Here is a 17,652-nt window from a genome sequence, read left to right on the forward strand (position 1 = left end):
CCATTAAAGAGAAGCTGAGATGAAGAAAGGCAAACAGGGAGAAGGTGTTCACTTTTAGTTCAGCCTCTCTTCATTATCTGCGATTCTCTTCTGTTATTGAAAAAGCTTTTTCATCAGGAGAATCTTAGGGACACTAAATAAATAAATATATTTTATTGAATAAATTGGTTTGAGAGCCGCTAGGTTTGTTTTTATGCCTTCTACATAAATATATTTGATTAGCTGTGTTTATTTTTACTGCATTTGTAAGACTGTGATATTAGAAGAGATGCAATAACCATTATTTTGTCACTGTCAAGTGTTATTTATCGTCTCTGACTCAGATTATTTTAAGATATCTGATTATATGTTTTAAACTGGAGAGAGCAATATTTCTATAAGGAGGGACTTATAAACAAAAAAAAGTGACTTTTCTTAAAATGAAGTTTAATTATTAATTAAGCTCAATCACAGAAACAGACAGACTGCAAAGACTAACTAACAGATCATATTCTGTTTCAGAAATATCCGACTGGGACGAAACTGCAGGTCAGATCCAAAACTAATGGAATTTCTTGACAAAGTAGTCTTGCATCTAAAACTCTTGTATTTTGTGATGTTACAACCAAAACCTCAATATGACTACCTAAATATAATCCAGCTCAACCAAAAGTCACCTGATTGGTACATTGAGTCTACATGCTTGGAATGCATAATTGTGAAAACAAACATAAAAACAAACATTACAACTTTGAACAATGCACAGGCCACCGTTTAATGTATCATCTGAAATTAGAAAGTGTATAGCAGAGCTGAAACTCTACCAAGACTCAGCTGTCTCCCTAAATGGACAAAGCTGAGTGAGAATTAATCCCACAATCAGTGAAGGAGCTAATCCTAACTAACTCTGGGTTAGCAACACAGCCAATATTTGGAGGACTGTGTGACTGATAATATTATATTATAGTTTGACTTTTGGGCTTACATGCAGAATACTATGTGTGCAGGAAAACACTAATCATCATCCTCACCACCCACATACTAAAACATGGTGGTAGCAGTATAATGATGTGGGGATAATTTTCTTTCACAGGAATGTTGTTAAGAATTTATGGGCAGAAGAAAGGAGGTCAATTCAAATCCATTAGAGGGGTGTAAAAAAATGGCCCAGTCAAAGTCCAGACATAAAACTGATGTCTTCACAACCAGAGGATGCCACACAAATTCACACCTTACTTTGACTTTACAATACACGTTTGAAAATTTTCCAAATCACCAGGAAAACAGTGAGCAGTAATAGTAGCTGCTTCCAGTCAATGCCTCAACCAGGAGGGAAGAAAGAAGTTAATCTTGTTCAGCTGGGTTTTCACAACTAATATCAAAATTGGAGCAGCTAACTTTTCATTTCAAAGCCAATTCCCTTTTTCACAAGGAAGGAAGGCAGGAAGGAAGAAAGGAAACTGCTGACACATGATCACAGTGGGAAAAGAGTTACAAAAGATTTAACAGAACTCATTAAATCAGAGCTTTAAACTTTAGCTCTAAAAAAACAGGGTGCTCATTTTTACTGTTTGCTTTGACTCAGCCGAAAGCAGTGAAGCTTAGTGTTTGCAGGTCCATGGCACATCAAGGTAATGACCCGTCGCTGTGAGAAAAGGATCTGGATATATTTAGAGGTAAAATATTCTGCAATGGTAGACTTTGTCACAGACCTGATTCATCTGCATTCCCATTTCTGAAGAGAAATACTACACTCGGACTAACAATCCATATGTACAACAGTAAACAGTGCTGCATTTGATCATTGATCAATTATTTCTTAGGCTGTGCATCTATAAGCAGTTCACCAAAACAACACACTGACCCTGAGACAACACTTTTCACCTTCATGGTAAATGCAAAAAAAACTAAATCTCTCTCATCGACATTTGAGGGCGTTCCTTCTCATGTGAGCCACTAATCAGCTGGATGTTATTTTCTTCCACTTGTCTCCTGTCAAGCTTGTTTGGTGATAAAGTGTTGCCATATCTCAATGACCTTTGAAGTGTCATTTTCCCCAACGAGTAATTTGCTCAAAGGGGCACAGAGTGTCAAGGTGAGCACATGCACTGGTGTCAACAACAAGCTGGTGTAGAATCAGAATGTGAAGATACAGATGGAGAGAGATGTATTAACACGATCTGTCAGTCACACACTGAAAGAAAAAAATGACTTAATAAAGCAGAGACACTAAAAAAAAAAAAAAGACCCCACCCATTAAAATAAGTCCTGGCGGGCCACCAGGTCAAGAGTTATTTGTTTATTTCAAATAGAGATTGTTATACACCAGTAGTAGTAAAAACAGATTAAATTAGGTTTAATGTTGATGCATTAAACTGGGTATGAAGAAGTGCACATCACTTGCACCGTTCCTTCACCTTCCCATTGGCCTCACAACCTATTATTTCTAAATTATAATAAATTAAATAATTTCTCATTTCTAAAACCTATTTCAAAGTAAAGTTACTCTCTCACAAGTACAATTGTTAGGGACTCCACTCAACTTAAAGTTAGTCAAATGCCGAACAATCCCAATTAAAACCATATGATGCTCATGAAATGGGGCTAATTATAAGGTGTTCAGGAAATGATCATTAATAAAGTGGACTAGGACTTGTCAAATTCCTCATCTTAAATCACTCTAGTAGTATCGGTGACCAGAAATTATTATTGAGACATTCAGATACTCACACTTATCAGTGTAAATCTGACCAAGTCGAAGCTCATTTAAAGCTGAACTAACAGCAGCTGAACTCCCACAGAGCTCAGAAAACAACATTTGTACAACAAACGGTATGTCTGGAAACCAAAAGTGGAAAACTCAAAATTAAACCACAATGACACAGAACTGCATAAATGACCTATCACGACTTTAATACTCTGATCATCACAAAAAAGTAAGATTATAAAAGTGTGTCAGATTTATTTTACAGGAATTTGTAGCATTGCCAGTGATCAACATGCTTTTATTTAAATTTCTAACAAGAAAGGATTAGAGGTTGATTGACTTGAATTTGTCTTGATCTCTGCAGAAAAACTGGAACATTGAGAAGAGCTCAAATCACTCCTGTTTAAACGTGCATTTCAGAAATTTATTTTAATATGTAAATGTACTTTCTGATTGTTCCTATATCACAGAGATGTTAAAGCAATATAATCCTTATTTAGTTTTTATGTCGCCCTGAGTCTTGATTTATTTAAAAAGAAGCTGAAGAGATCCTTCTTCTGATATGTTTCTTCTTCAACTCTTTCTAAAAATTCATATTTGATAAGGTTTAACTCCCATTTAATTTTTATGGTTTGTTTTTGTGAAGGAATTAGTAATTTCTATCTGTGAAAGAGAATATATAAATAAATATTCTTTTCAGTCGAAAATATGCAGCAGAAGTAACAGATTAATTTAATACAATCCTTCCTCTTTACCAGGATTACCATTAAATATGGGGTCTATATGTTGCCCACGCTGTACAAGATAATTTGACAAGCTCACCAGGTTTTCCCTCTGTTTCCCCTTTAAGGCACCTTTCTTCCCTATTTCCAACTCATTATATAAACCTACATCCTTCACCTCTTGAAGAATTCCCTACACAGCCCTTTTCCACTAAAAGGAAGCCCCCGCACATATGTGCAGGTAGCTGATTGAAGCATTTTAAAAATGAGGACCAAATCATATATGGGTGAGCATGGTTGAATAAAAACTGCTGAGCGGCAGTGAAGAGTTTGATTTGTGCCCGTCCCGAGTGACACAATCTCACACAGGCAGATGACGGCAGCTGTCCGGGACAGAAGTCGTGCTGCTGGTGTTCATCACCTGACGCTGTGTTGATGGTCCTGACGGCCTCTCTGGCACTCACTCTGTTGTTGGGGGGATAATCAGGGACGGTGTTCTGATAGCGCTTCTCCGGCATCCGTGGGCTCACTTTGGCAGGTTGATGACTGAAATATAGAGACGAGGTTAGACAAAATTCAAAGCAGGGACCGAATAAAGACGAATTAAACTATCTGAGCCGATTGAGGAAGTAGAGACAGACAAGAGGAATGTGGGTTGATAAAAAAGAGCGACAGATGTTTTAACCAAAGCAGAAATGAGCCTGAAACAAGGCCCAGTTTTGATTAAAACCACCGACAACCAGAGTTTTACACATTAGGCTGTGACATGTGTACACACCCATGGACAAACACACACGAAGAACAGACAGTCACAACCTCACTGGCTCACCCAGACTGGCCGTGCTGCTCGTCAATCGCGTCCACCGCACTTTCCACGGAGCTCAGGAGAGACTGGATCTGATTGGCTGATTCCTTCAGTAGGAAGCGAGTCACAAATTGTTCCACATTGGTTCCCCTCTCATATACCTGAGAAGAAAAGCAGAAGATTAGATGTGTAAACTTTGAAGCTAAAAGTAAGTAATCAAGAAACATTCAGAGGAATCCAGTGGGTTGAACAGAGAAAGTGCAGAATTTCCTCGAGTCATTTTGTACCACTTCTATTTCTCCTGTTTAGTTTAGAATTTAAGGGCACTAAGTTTTAGTAAGTAAAAATCCTCCGATTTAAATGCACTGAATTTTATTTTTCTGAATACTTTATATTAATCTCCGTTACCATTTATTGTTCTTCCCCGTTTGAGCCAGCAGACTCATGATGTACGAGAGATTATGGCAACTTGTTAAGTGAGAAAAACTGTGAGCAAAACCCCTGATGGTATATGTTATTATTAGAATAAAACAGCCATGTGTGTACGCAATATGTAAGAAACTGAGAAACGTATTGAAATCATCAGGTAACAGAGCGAGTATAAAATGTCTCCAAGGCAGGTAGGAATCGATCCATGGTAGTCGGGAAGATAGATAACTCAATTTATCGGCATTTAAACCTCATCACAGGTGCTGAAGGGTATTTAGGGCTGGACTTTGACAGGGGCATTTTAACACTTAACACTGATTTAAATATTCTTTGGTCCAAACCATGAACAATTTATTTAGAAACCATATTTTTCTCTGCTCAGAATATTAGCTCCTTGTTCTGAGGCGACCTGTAACAAATAAAACCGCGAGAAAACATAGAATATCAAATTCTTTGCATTTAACACAATTCAGCCTAATTTGATTTGTCAGACACTCCAAAAGACAGAAGGGGAGGATTCAACAAGCACCTGGATGTTTGACTATGTGTCTAACCAAGTGGTTAGCAACACAGTGGACTGCACTCGCAACATTACTTTACCCTCCGTACTGCTCAGACTTAAAGTATAATCTACAGAAATACTCTGATGAATGCACAGTTGTTTGGTTCATCACAGATGGACAAGAATCTGAGTAGAGAGCTGGTAGACTAGCTGGTGGAATGCTGTGTCGTCATCATCATGTGTGAATAATCCTCTGGTTAAACTCGTAATAGTTGTTTCCCCAGAAATCTACAATTTCAGGGAAGCTGGATTGGACCAAACCCAAGCAGTATTTTCATCATGGAAGAAGAAGTGGAGGTGGTTCTGTAGAATAAATACCTTCATCTCTCCTGCTGTCATCTGTTGAGGCAGCAGCATCAGAGCCAGGGACTTTAAAAAGGCTCAGTGTGGAACCTCCAGAGATGTATTTTACACAAAATTAAGAAGACTATGGATAACCCAGAGCATCCTCTTCATGAAGCTGCTTTACAACAATAGTGTCTTAAGTCAAATGCTTCTTCAGAGCAGCTGTAATACAGACTGCTACAGGAGAAACTTCCATCAATGTCTACATCAATTAGTTGAAGGAAACTATATGAATTACAGCATCTACATTAAGCACCATCTACATTAATAAAGTATTTTAGAAAATGTTTCATACATAAGTCTTATATTCCTTATAGGCAGAGATTAAAGGGGATAAATGGGCCTACAAACAGGCATTGTTGTATTATTATGGTTAATGTCCAACATTGAGAGACCAGGCTAAATTTATTCAATTTAATGAGTATTAAATTATAAATGACTCACACATTTTGAGTGCCATGTAAAGTGAATAGTTTTCAGAGTTAAGCAAGACTCAGAACAGGAACACATTAAGCACTTCAGATAAAACTGGAGCTCTTGCTTCAACTCCAATGACCTTATGTCTGCAACATGTTAATTATTAACAAATATGGCTGCTTGCTTTAATAAAATCCCTCCTCCGCATAGTCAGCGTTCACTGATGACGTGACTCAGCTAGCAAGCGGAGGACTTCTTACAAGCCATAGTCTTACACAAAACTTCAATGCAGAGAACTAGAGGCATCATCTATGGCACAAGGGTTTCCTGGTATGGCTGGTGTCCTGCAACCTTCAGATGCTTTCCTGCTCCAACACAGCTGAATCAAATAATTACATGATTGGTAGTACTCTGCAGAACCGGACTGCATCTTCTGATTATTCAGCAAATTTGTTTGGGTATGTTTGATAAAGGACACATGGAAAAGTTCCAGGGCGTCGGCCCTCGAGGAATGGAGCCGCCCATCTCTGATCAGGGGTTTTAAATTGTAAACTGGGAAAAAGAAAAACATCGGAAACCCCATCCACTTATCCCCTACTTGGTGTTTCACATTGTAAAACTATTTGGATGTTAAGTCGCTCATCGGTTTCTGAGAGCAAAAATAGAGGAGACAATTATATAACGACTCTTGTCAGAAATATAACAAATTTAGACTTGTATGCAATTTAAATGAGTTATCAATCAATAGGACAGAAGCCCTACCGATTTTTTTACATTTTATGAAACAGAAAAAAGAACAAAAAAGCCCAAAAAACATAGTGAGAAGGTTCTTTGGTCATTGAATACATCATTTAGTCCAAATAGCTATTTAAATAAATTAAGTCATTCAAGAAATAGCTGATATAATCATCAGTCTTTCTCCTGCAACTAATTGGTACATTTCAACTTTATTGCTGGTCTTCAAGTGAAACCAAGAAACTGTGGATTTTTTTCAGGAAACTTTCAGCAAAAGGTGTAATGCTGAACTGTCAACCTTCCAGGTGACAAATGAATCTTTATAGAGTCCTAACGCTCCACACCTTCCTCTCCTTTACCATTCCAGACTACCAGCATGCTTCAGGCGAGTGGCTCTGTGATTGGTGGCTCTGATTCAACTTAGGTTGGGGGCGCCCAAGTCCAGCCCTCAAGAGTTACGATCCTGCAACTTTTAGATGCATCTCTTCTCCAACACACGACTCAAATGGTTAAACTCGTACTTGTTAGTAGCTCAAAGACGATTGCTGGTTACAGGCACAGGCCAGATTGGTAGGCAACATCTTGGCACTCAAGTCTTATCTGATCTTTTCCCAATTAGCACTTAGAGCAGTCACTCTTAAAGATCTTATTTAGAAACAAATGCGATCTGAATAGTCTTAACAAACCCAAACACCTGGCCATAATTGACTACATGTGTCCTCCAGAGAGAGGAGTTAGTCGGTCATGTCAGCCTTTCCGTCAGAAGTCACAGTGCAGTGATTCAGGAAGACAATTAAGGTTCCTGTTCAGTCAGCCATTCTCTCCCGCACGCTAATCAAAGACAATCTCTCCCATGAGAGGCCAAATCACACACGCTATAGTGACTTTCATTATAGCAGCCAACGGGCTCTGGACGCACTCACAGACTTATGCAAACACACAAGCTCATCATCATCACCTGGTTATGAGTTCATTCAAGTGTCTGCAGTCCTATCAGAATACCAAGAGATTTTTTTTTTCCCCAACAGCCAACAGATTATTCAACATTTACTGATGCATCAAAGATGGGTCAATACAGATAACTTGGCCTCAGTCAGGCAGACCACTCATTTGTGCACAAATTCCAAATGTGAAAGCCCCCCAACAACAATGGTCCAGATAAATTAGGAGAATAATTGGAGATTATGTCCAAACAATGGAAGACAAAGCTTTCAGGGCTTGGCTGGATTATCCGCTGGGAAGGAAATTACCTGCTAGGACCCTATTTAGCTCCTAGCACATGACATTCTGTCATTTTACCATTTGTGGCCTCAAGCTTTCCGGATGCATAACAGAAATTTGGAAGGATGAAATAATGTCAGGTAATTAGTATGAACCAAAGCCATATTATGTCAGTTTGCTCTGTATTTCAGCGCGTCCTGGCACCTGCAGGCAGACTAAAATTAAGACTGGGGCTTTTGAGCCTACTAGAAATTTTTCTCTGCATGCATTGTAATCAGCTCAACACATCCTCAAGAATAACCAAAAATGTAAATATCCTTAATGCCCAACAGTTCACACAAAAGACAAATTTCAGCATGGTTCCCTTTTTCTTCTTTTTGTAGCACATGGAGAGCAGATCTTTTATATGGGTTTTTGCTCTGCCAATTTTCCCAGGGGGCTTGGCTGCAAATCTTAGGAGATAGAAAACCTATGATCTATAATTCAAACAAACCACTGACCTGAAAGAAAGAGCAAAGTCTATCCCTGCCAGGCGCCTGAGCAAAAAATGAAGTACAGTGCGAATATTTGAATGTTTTTCTGTCTCCACAACTAATTTATGTTTCATAGGAAAATATGTTAATACATTTTCATCTTTCTGGGCTAACAACAAATTCCTACATTACTATCCATTAACTCATGTGCATTAGGCTCCTCTTAATGCACCAAAACGCAAACAGTCTTTGGTGACAAGATGGAAAAGGCTGATTACAGTAGATCTCAGACAGCTGCAATCAGCAACTTTAGAAAGGTTGGTCTGGTTGGGGGAACTCATTTCATCTTTGTTGTCCCAGATGGTCAAAGAAAAAGCTCTACAGAGAGAAAACAATGTGGGCCGTCCAGTTCAACTTACACAATAACCAGTGTAATGATTTTAAGAAATCAAACATGCATGCATATCCAAGCTGAGAAGCCAGAACAGAAGAAACAGTCAAGCTGGATATTTGATATGATGCCTGTAAAGAAATCAAGTTATTTGGACCAACATCATCTGTGCATGTTGTAAAATCCTGAGCATGATCACAGAGCATCACTGAGTCCATTTACAAGAAGTTAAAATACGTCGTCCAACGTCTTTTTCTGTTTATTAAATGTATTGATTGTCAGATATGAATACTAGTATTCAGCTTGTCAAGGTATGGCCATAGAGCCATGTTTCTCAGTTCCAGTCCTCGGGGACCACTGCCCTGCATGTTTTAGGTGTTTCCCTTCTGTCACATACCTGACTTAAATAAGTGGGTGATTGACAGGTTTCTGCAGCACTTGATGGCTGCAGAAGATGTCATATGAATCTGGTGCTGTAGAGCAACTAAAATATGCAGGGCAGTCGTCTCTGAGAACCAGAAGTGAGAGCATGCTTTCTATCCTCTGCTGGAAAACATGCTAATCTCTCATTCTTCCACAGAACTCATTCCCATCGATTCACAAATTGCCTCCATTTAGTTTACATAATACAACATGATCAGCAAAACTAGTGTTTGGCCATATTCAGCTATTCCTGTTGTATGGATCTATTTACACTGAATTTAGTGTAAGGTACCAACTACAGTCTAAGAGACTGAAAGTCTAAAGTGATGTCTGTATTCCAAATTTTTGAGTAAGGTACTCCAGGCTGACCATCCTTCTGAAAAGACGTATTAAAGTAGTGATGAAAGTGTTGCACTGATCTACAGTGAGTTTCACATAACCTTGATCTTGGAGTGAAGGAGCTCAATCAGTTCAATTCAGGCTGCGGTAAACTGCAGCTATGCGCTGTATCTTAGCCGTAGCGTAGCATTACCTTCTTCAGCCTTCCAAGTGCAACAGCAAGAATCTGTTTTTTTGACATATGACAAACTATCAGATTAATATTCTTTCAAAATGATGGATTGAAACTGTAGAAAAACCCACGTGAATCACAGCCATTTGGATACAAGTGCAAGAGCAGAAACTCATCTAAAGTAAAGTCACAAAGGGAGAAGGCTGAGGGAGACAGTGAGACCAGACAGCAAAAATATTTATTATGTCAGAAAGTTAAAATAAAGAAATAGCTCTCTATCAATAAAATCAGTAGACTTGACATAAAATATTATATTCAAACCCATAAAGACAGTCGTCAGTTTTAATATTTACGGAAATATGCATAGCTAGATTAGGAGCCCCTTATTGCAACAGGAAGACAAGATTAATTTGTCCGCCAGGGTTCTGGTCCAATTTGGATGTGCAATCTGTGAAGCATTTCCTATCTGCGTTTATAAAACAGCAACATAAATAAATAGCTCTCGATTCATCTATGTCTACACATAGATATTAAAAAAGCCGTCTCTTTAACAGCAACAACAAAAATGGGCATCAGGAAAGAGAATTGTACCCTGATGAACCTCCAAGTAATTCTCATCACATGCTGCCAAGTCTGAAAAACCCAAACTACAGTAGACAGGGCATCAGTGTGTGTGTTGTAGCATTAATAGCAAGCCTTTAGCTGTGAATTAGTGAGCGACATTTTCCAAGACCAAAAGCTTTATTTTCTGTATTTTACAATCTGTTCTTAAAGACTTTGTATTTCAAACAAATATGCAAAAGTAATAAATGTGTCACTTGCAGCGTCACCACCAGATCTGTTGACCATATTCTTTGCTTTAAACAGAGTGCTTTGTTGTTGCACTGCTCAAGTAGCTTCTTACAGTTATGGTGTCCAAAATGCCAAAGTGGGTCATGCCACGTAGGAAGTGCATTTGTTTTTTTTCTCAAAGACAATCCCACATAGCAAGAGGAGAGGATTCCCCAGCCTGTAATTTCCATTCTGAAGGTTTTCAGCAGTTTACTGTTTTAACACGTCACCGATCTCAACTAATCTTGAAAGAGGTTCAGAAGACAAAAAAAAAAAAAAAGAAAGAAAGAAAGAAATCTATGAAGGTGACCTCCGTGAAAATTCCCAGTGGGCCATTATTGTGATATATTAAACCCGTTCACTCAGTTTGTTCTTCGTTGCCATGGAAGCTAATAAAAGTTTGTGCTGCAGTGAGGCAGAGGAGTCTCGTTTGAAACGATGCATTCTTGTTTTGTTTCACGGCTTGCGACGTATCGGTTTTTATCTCTGGAGTCTTGCCGCTGAGCCAAACTCGTCTCATTGCAGCAGGTCTTTCTCTCTCTATCTGCTGGGATAACAGAGGACGGATGAGCAGGGAAACCTCCGCCTCCCGGCTGCCCCACTATCTCTGAAATCCCTACAACCCTGCCACAGCTTCACACATATACCAATTAAAATGGTATCCTAGCAACAATAGTCAATATGTCTCTAGGCAACAACATTTTAGCCATATGCAAATTATATCTGAGCAGCAGAGTTGTTACAGAGGGAAACTGATTCCTTTTAAACGTGGCTCATTATTCAATAACAAACTGTCAACAGTCTCATCGCTTTGAAGACACTGTTCTCAAAAAAGGGAACCAACTCCACTAGTTACAGTTTCTAATTTTTCTATCCCAGCTGCAACAAAAGCACAAAACACAGAGTGCAAACACTATATGTGGATGAGATATTGAGTGTGTGTTGGGTTGGAGGCTCGTCAGGGAGCTAAATGTCTTTCCTCTCAAAATGTGTCCTCAAAGAAAGTTTAATAGTCCACATTAGTCTGACATTTGGTCCAAACGTTCAGTATAATTGGCATCTATTAGCTCTTGGCATTTTGCACGAATGTTGGGGTGCAAATATGGATCTTGTAGACTGGCTTCTGTAGGTAAACCATTTTGTTTTGCCCTTTATAAAAGTTGTTTTGAGAAATGCTCTTAGTGTTTGGCAAATGCTGAGGATGATTCGAGAAATGCACCAAAGTGACTGAGAAAAATCATACGGACTAAATACTGCAACACAAAAAAGGACAAGTAGAATAAAATTCATTTTCATTCTTTATGAAAGTGTGACACGTCCCTTTTGAGTTATTTGTGATCCCTTTTTGAAATGATCTTCTTGAGCATTTGTAATGCCTATAGATAAAATTATGATCTTTAAAACTTTAGCCCACTAACTAATGCCTTTGGGCTGTTGCTAATAAGGCACTAATAGCAGTAGATTCACTTTCTACAGGTAAAATCATTAGTAGTTTTTCTTTTCATCAGTATTATCACGACAAGCCATGGACAATAAAAAATGGGAGAGCTGTGAAGAAAAAATTTTTGTTTACTTTAAGCCTCATCTTGAATTCTGTCTGATTGGCATGCCAACATCCGGATCGAGCTGGTAAACACTTTTTGATGCCAATATATTTTTTTTACCATCAGTTATACTCCTAAGAAAACATCTCAAGGCAGGTCAAGGCTCAAACTAAGTCTAATTAGAAAACTGTATAAGGTAGATTTCAGATTAATAAACATATCAAAGCAATGACATTTGTGTTTGTAGTCAGGTCTGAGAGAAGGTATAAAAAGCTACAAATAGGACAAACATTTGGATAATTAGAGGGATTTAACCAGCAGAAGTGACAGTGGAAGTGTGGAGGTGGTAAGCTCGAGGAAGCGAGCCCGAGTTTGTTTCTAAACAGAAGGCGGGCACAAAAACAAGCTTCAGAAACGCGCCGGCGCTTCAGAAAGTTTGCCAGCTTCGTCCATCCACTGCGAGGGAGACAGGAATGATAGGAAGGATGGAGAGCAGGAAAGCTGAAGGAATATGATGAAGAATAAATGTGATGAAGGAACGGCTGGAGACACGTCGAGCTTGTGTGTTTTACTCTTTCATTCCCTGAACTCCGCCCTAAATCCCCAAAGTGGATTTCACTCGCTCTGTGTTCTCCCTTCACCCAATTATCCATGCATCCCACCATTTCTCCATCTTTCTCCTGTGCATGCTTTCTGCCTCCTCAAGGCCTCTGCATTATTCATGCTCTGGGTGTTACCTCATCAGTCAACACAATACACACTCCTGCCAGTAGCAGGATCCTACAAAGGCAATTCACATCCAAGTCAGCCAGTCTGTCACCTGCATGCAGGATTTGTCAGTTTGATTCGAGTTTGAGAAGAACAGCAGCACTTTCACTGGAGAAATCCCAGTTCACTGTAGGGATCGGAAAGATGAGACACTGATCAGTGTCTCATCTGTCAAAAATCAGCCTGATGCATCCAGTCAATTTTAAAAGTCACTTATAAAATTAATAATTTTCTTATGTGTGCTCTCAATACAGCAGTACATAAGAAAATAAACATACATTTTAACTACTGCTTTAAATATAAATTCAGATGGGAACTGAGCATGAATGTTTATAGTATAATTAGCTGAGTAAAGCTCTGACTTTACCACCGGTGTTATTGGTGGCTAAAGCTGCAGTTCAGGGTCTGATAACATGCAATAAAAAAACAACATACAAATTATAACCAATCATAAATTAAATAGTGGTCATTTCAAACACTTAACAAGATCCTTAATGGCAGAAAAATTCTCACTTTGAAACCTCAGCTTACCAGATTCTCTGTAGAACAACCACTCACAAATCATTTTTTCACTTTATAGACAAAACGGCGACTGAAGCTCCACACTTTAGTGCTTCTTTCTCTTATTTACTACACAATCAGTATCAGGGTTGTTGCTGACGCCCGGAGAACTCAGGGTGTAAATCGCATTTGAGAAACAAGTGATAACTTCCCAGGTGTGATCGCTGCTTTCAGCTTGGTTTCCATCTGCATTGCACAAGAAGAAAGACGTTCCCATGAAATGTGAAGTGGTGTGCAGCTGTCGAATGAAGTAAAGTGATGTAACACTTGTGGACTGAGTGATGAAATGAAACCGTGTAATTGGTCTCAATGACAAAGCAAGCAGGACATGATGGCAGCCGTGAGAAAGATGTCGACCCCCAGTGACGTCCTTCAAGTCTCAGTTGCCATTTCTGACCATTATTCCTCCTCCAACTGCTTCTATCCTGACACAGACTCTACACTTTGATTTTCACTTCCACTGACCTTTTTGTTTTTTACCACTTAAGCCATTTTATGTCCCCCATTTTTCTATTCTTTATATTTTATCCAACACTATAAAATATGGTGTTTTATAGCAAAGAAGATTATAAACATTAGAAGCAGGCTCAATGTTTTGCAAGAACATGCTCTATCTCAACTCAAACAAAAAAAAAAATTCACTGCTACAACAAGAAATAACTTGGTTTATCATTTATTTCATTTATAAAGATTTAGTCAACTGAAAAGGTATCAAGTTTTTAGTTACAATCGGTTTTATATCTCTCAGGTCAATATTAATCATACATACTACATGTGGCTGAATGTTTTAAGTTACTGCTGTCATTCACAATTTTTCCCTGTGTTGAAGTAGAAAGAAAAAACATTAATTTTACAGATTTTATTAACTCCTTAAACTTTAGGTACCTTTTTGAAAGAGCTGCTGAAAATGACATGTAAAATGATTTTAGTAACTAGAAAGTCTATTTTAATGGTTCTAGCATCAAAATAAAACTAACACTCAAGAGAATATAGCAATATTACCAAAAACAATGATTATCGCAATAAAAAGGGTCAAAGTATCAGTCTGTGTGCTCTGCACTCTGTGCTTCATAGCGTTCAGCTCTCCAGTCAGGCGTTGTAAACAATACAGCAGTTTCATGAGTCCACTGATCAATTTGGATGATTTTCACATCCATCAAACCATCAGAACCATTAAAATGGGGGGTATTCACAAAAATCACACAGCCAACATAATTGACCAATTACAATGAGAAAAACTGACTCATTTCGAGCTGCTTTGTAAGGAAAAATGGGCAAGAAATTCAATTTTGAAATGAGCAAAATCAGAAGAAAAATACTTACAGGTAAAATAGCAGCCTAAGGTGAATACGCTAAACTTTTTAGAGTGTATTTTGTAACAAATGTTAAAAGCATGTATATTGTGCTTTGGCCCATCAAATAAAGTCTCAAAGAAATGCAAGGTGGTTCAAGTGTGACCAGGATTGGATAAGTTTAATGAGCATGAATGCTCTTGAGACAATATTCATAACAAATTTATGAATTCATATAAATAACTGATAACTGCTAAGTAAATGCGGCATAAAAATTATATCAAATGCAAGCCGGGCCTTTTCAGAACGGAAGAATAGAATAATCCTTCATTTTTATCCATCAATAGAAAAATGTTGTGCATAGGGATCAAATGGCAAATGGAAAGCATGCAGATATGCACAAAAAATAGGATTCATAATACAGCATCAAAAAATAAAATAAAATAAAATAAAAATATGGCTGCACAAAGCGTGCTTTAGTAAATTTGTACAGAAAAAAATAGTTTACAAAAATATTAACACCAGAGCAAAGAACAAGAATGTAAAAACGGCTCATTGTGTTTGTTAGGAGCAGAGAGCCCAGTAGACTGAATAATTTAATGATTCCTCCAACTCCTGTCATACCCCGAGCGCACATCTTCTCTTCTTCTCTGAGACTCCTTTCTCTCCTGCTGCCCTCTTTCATCTCCCTGATCTCCTCCATCAATCTTCCACAGCTCATTCCTTACAGACGCCATTGTGTACAGACCGAAATACCCCCTGCACATCCACGATCCTCTTCAGTTTAATCTTTAGGAAGAAAGAGGAGGATGATGTGGAGGAGTCTGCCATGGTTTGTGGTTGAGGAAACACAATGACACACAGATAAAAGTGGGATGAGAGAAAAGATGGAGAAAAGGTAGAAGTCAGAGAAAAGGGTCAAAGAGGCACAAGTCTGTTTTTAAAGGATAGTTTAAGGAGGATTTTATTTGCAGAGAAAATGAGTTGTCACACTGTGAGAAAGCTCGCTCAGCACAGGCATAAAAAAAAATAAAGTGTTAAAGAGAGATGCTCATTAAAAGCAGCATTTATAAGGGACACGACTGGACAGGAGACTTAATGAATTCTGCCTCTTTCCTTTTTGTTAGCTGCTTCACCTTTCACTGTCTAAAAACACACACAGCTCAGGGGAGGAGGAGGATGTTACTTATCTATGGCGGCTGAAGAGCCAATTAAAACTTTTCTGCATCCACTTCTTACTCTGATTGTTCCGTAAAAGCTTTCACCACTGCAGAACAAGATAAAGACTTGAAACAACAACGCTCCATCCCTGTGGATTACACGTTGCTTCTCAGAGTAAGCCATTGAGAAAAGGATTCTGGGAATAATTAATCACCAGATGGGCTAAAACTATTTTTGACTACAAATTTCTTTTGTTCGATCCCCCCCTTTTTTTTTTCTCCTGAAGTCCTTAAACTGAATCTGTCAGGAGCACAAAAAAAAAAAAAAATCAAACCTGAGCGAGTCTGACGAAGAAAGAACAGTGGTGAACTGGGGTCAGTGGTCACAGAAGGCCCAGGCTCACTGACTGATGTGGGGAGTGAAGGCTGGCCTGTGTGGACAGTTCAACAGCAGAGCCACTGTAACTCAAATTACTGAAACAGCTGATGGACGTTTGGACAACCGGACATACCAGTGGTCAGTTATACCTTTGGCAGTGTGAGTAGGTACCCAACCCTGCTGTAAAATTAAATCATTTCGTCCATAAAACTTTCCCACAGACACAAGCATGAAGACCTCCCCAGTTAAATAAAACACAGAGAACTAACACTAGTCTGGTAAAAACAGCCCTTTGTCCTACACTTTGCTTTGCACAGAGGGTCTGGCTTCAAAGCTATTGAGAAACAATTGCATCCTGTTAGTCTGTAACTCTGTTGAGGTTTTAAATTTTGCCCAACTGGTTACATTTATCTCCAACATATAAAATGATCCAGTTTGACACTATGAAACTTACCAGAAATTGCCTGCGCTGTAAACAATCATCTTCCACTGCAAAGAGAAAAATGTCAATCTGAACGAGGCGGCTGATAATTCAAATTGTTTCCACATCAAATATTCCAAAACGGACTGAACGGCTTCATTCACTTCCAGACTAAAAAAGCACAAAAAAAATCAGCACCACAACTACTTCTTCTGTTTGCTGACTGGTCTGGTTGAAATTCTGCTGGAGGAATCAAAGTCAATGGGAGAAAGCCCAGACTTAGCTGTGAAGCACGATTTGAATCGAGTGGATTTACAGCTAATGGCCAGATTAAACCGACAGCACCAGACGACATTAAAATCACTGGATCTCAGACAACTTTGATTGAAATAATAAAAAAATATGCAAGTCATGTTAGCAGCCAACAGATCTAAAAGAAGAAAAAGGAGGAAAATTTAAAACAAGCAGCTTCCAGCTGTTGAATATATGATATTACCATTTCAAACCTTTTCCTCATTGTGTATTGGATCTTTGTTACTGCTGATGTGCTGTTTGATTTAATAAGCATTTTAGTTTAATTGCTTTATGATTGGACTATACATAAAATGCCAAGACGTCATCGATATATGATGGTTAAATTAATCAACCCTATATTACTTAACTGGAAATATCAGATCTGCATGAGTTATTTCTGAGCTGGTTTCACCTTCTGCAGGAAGAATGGGAGCTTGATGAGTGATTTTGATCCATAAAACATCAATATCCCTCTGGACAGCGGCAATGGGCCCAACTCCATCCATAACAGCTGCCGATCTCAGCTCTTTTCTGTGTTCATGATTTATTCCTTTTCTGTGTTAATTAATGATTTAGAGGACTTTAAAGGCACTGCAGTTTATTGCTATGCCATGATTTATTCCTGGAACTGCATTTTATTCATCCCATTTTTCACTACAAAGACTTGTTACGTTTTTTTTTT

The 17,652-nt window shown here is 38.5% G+C and overlaps 1 protein-coding gene across 2 annotated transcripts in view; it reads right to left on the minus strand.

Annotated features, from left to right (window-relative positions):
* necab2 (N-terminal EF-hand calcium binding protein 2) overlaps positions 1-17,652 on the minus strand; it is a 103,405-nt gene that overhangs the window by 46,864 nt on the left and 38,889 nt on the right. For both annotated transcript variants that reach the window (XM_044123612.1, XM_044123611.1), the window contains exons 6-7: positions 4,238-4,374; positions 3,830-3,954 (exon numbers count right to left, since the gene is read on the minus strand). In XM_044123612.1, coding sequence (XP_043979547.1) covers positions 3,830-3,954; positions 4,238-4,374 — 262 coding nt within the window. The remainder of the gene's footprint in view (positions 1-3,829; positions 3,955-4,237; positions 4,375-17,652) is intronic.

The sequence above is a fragment of the Gambusia affinis genome, linkage group LG08 (genome assembly GCF_019740435.1).
Source record: "Gambusia affinis linkage group LG08, SWU_Gaff_1.0, whole genome shotgun sequence".
Classification (NCBI taxonomy): Eukaryota; Metazoa; Chordata; class Actinopteri; order Cyprinodontiformes; family Poeciliidae; genus Gambusia; species Gambusia affinis.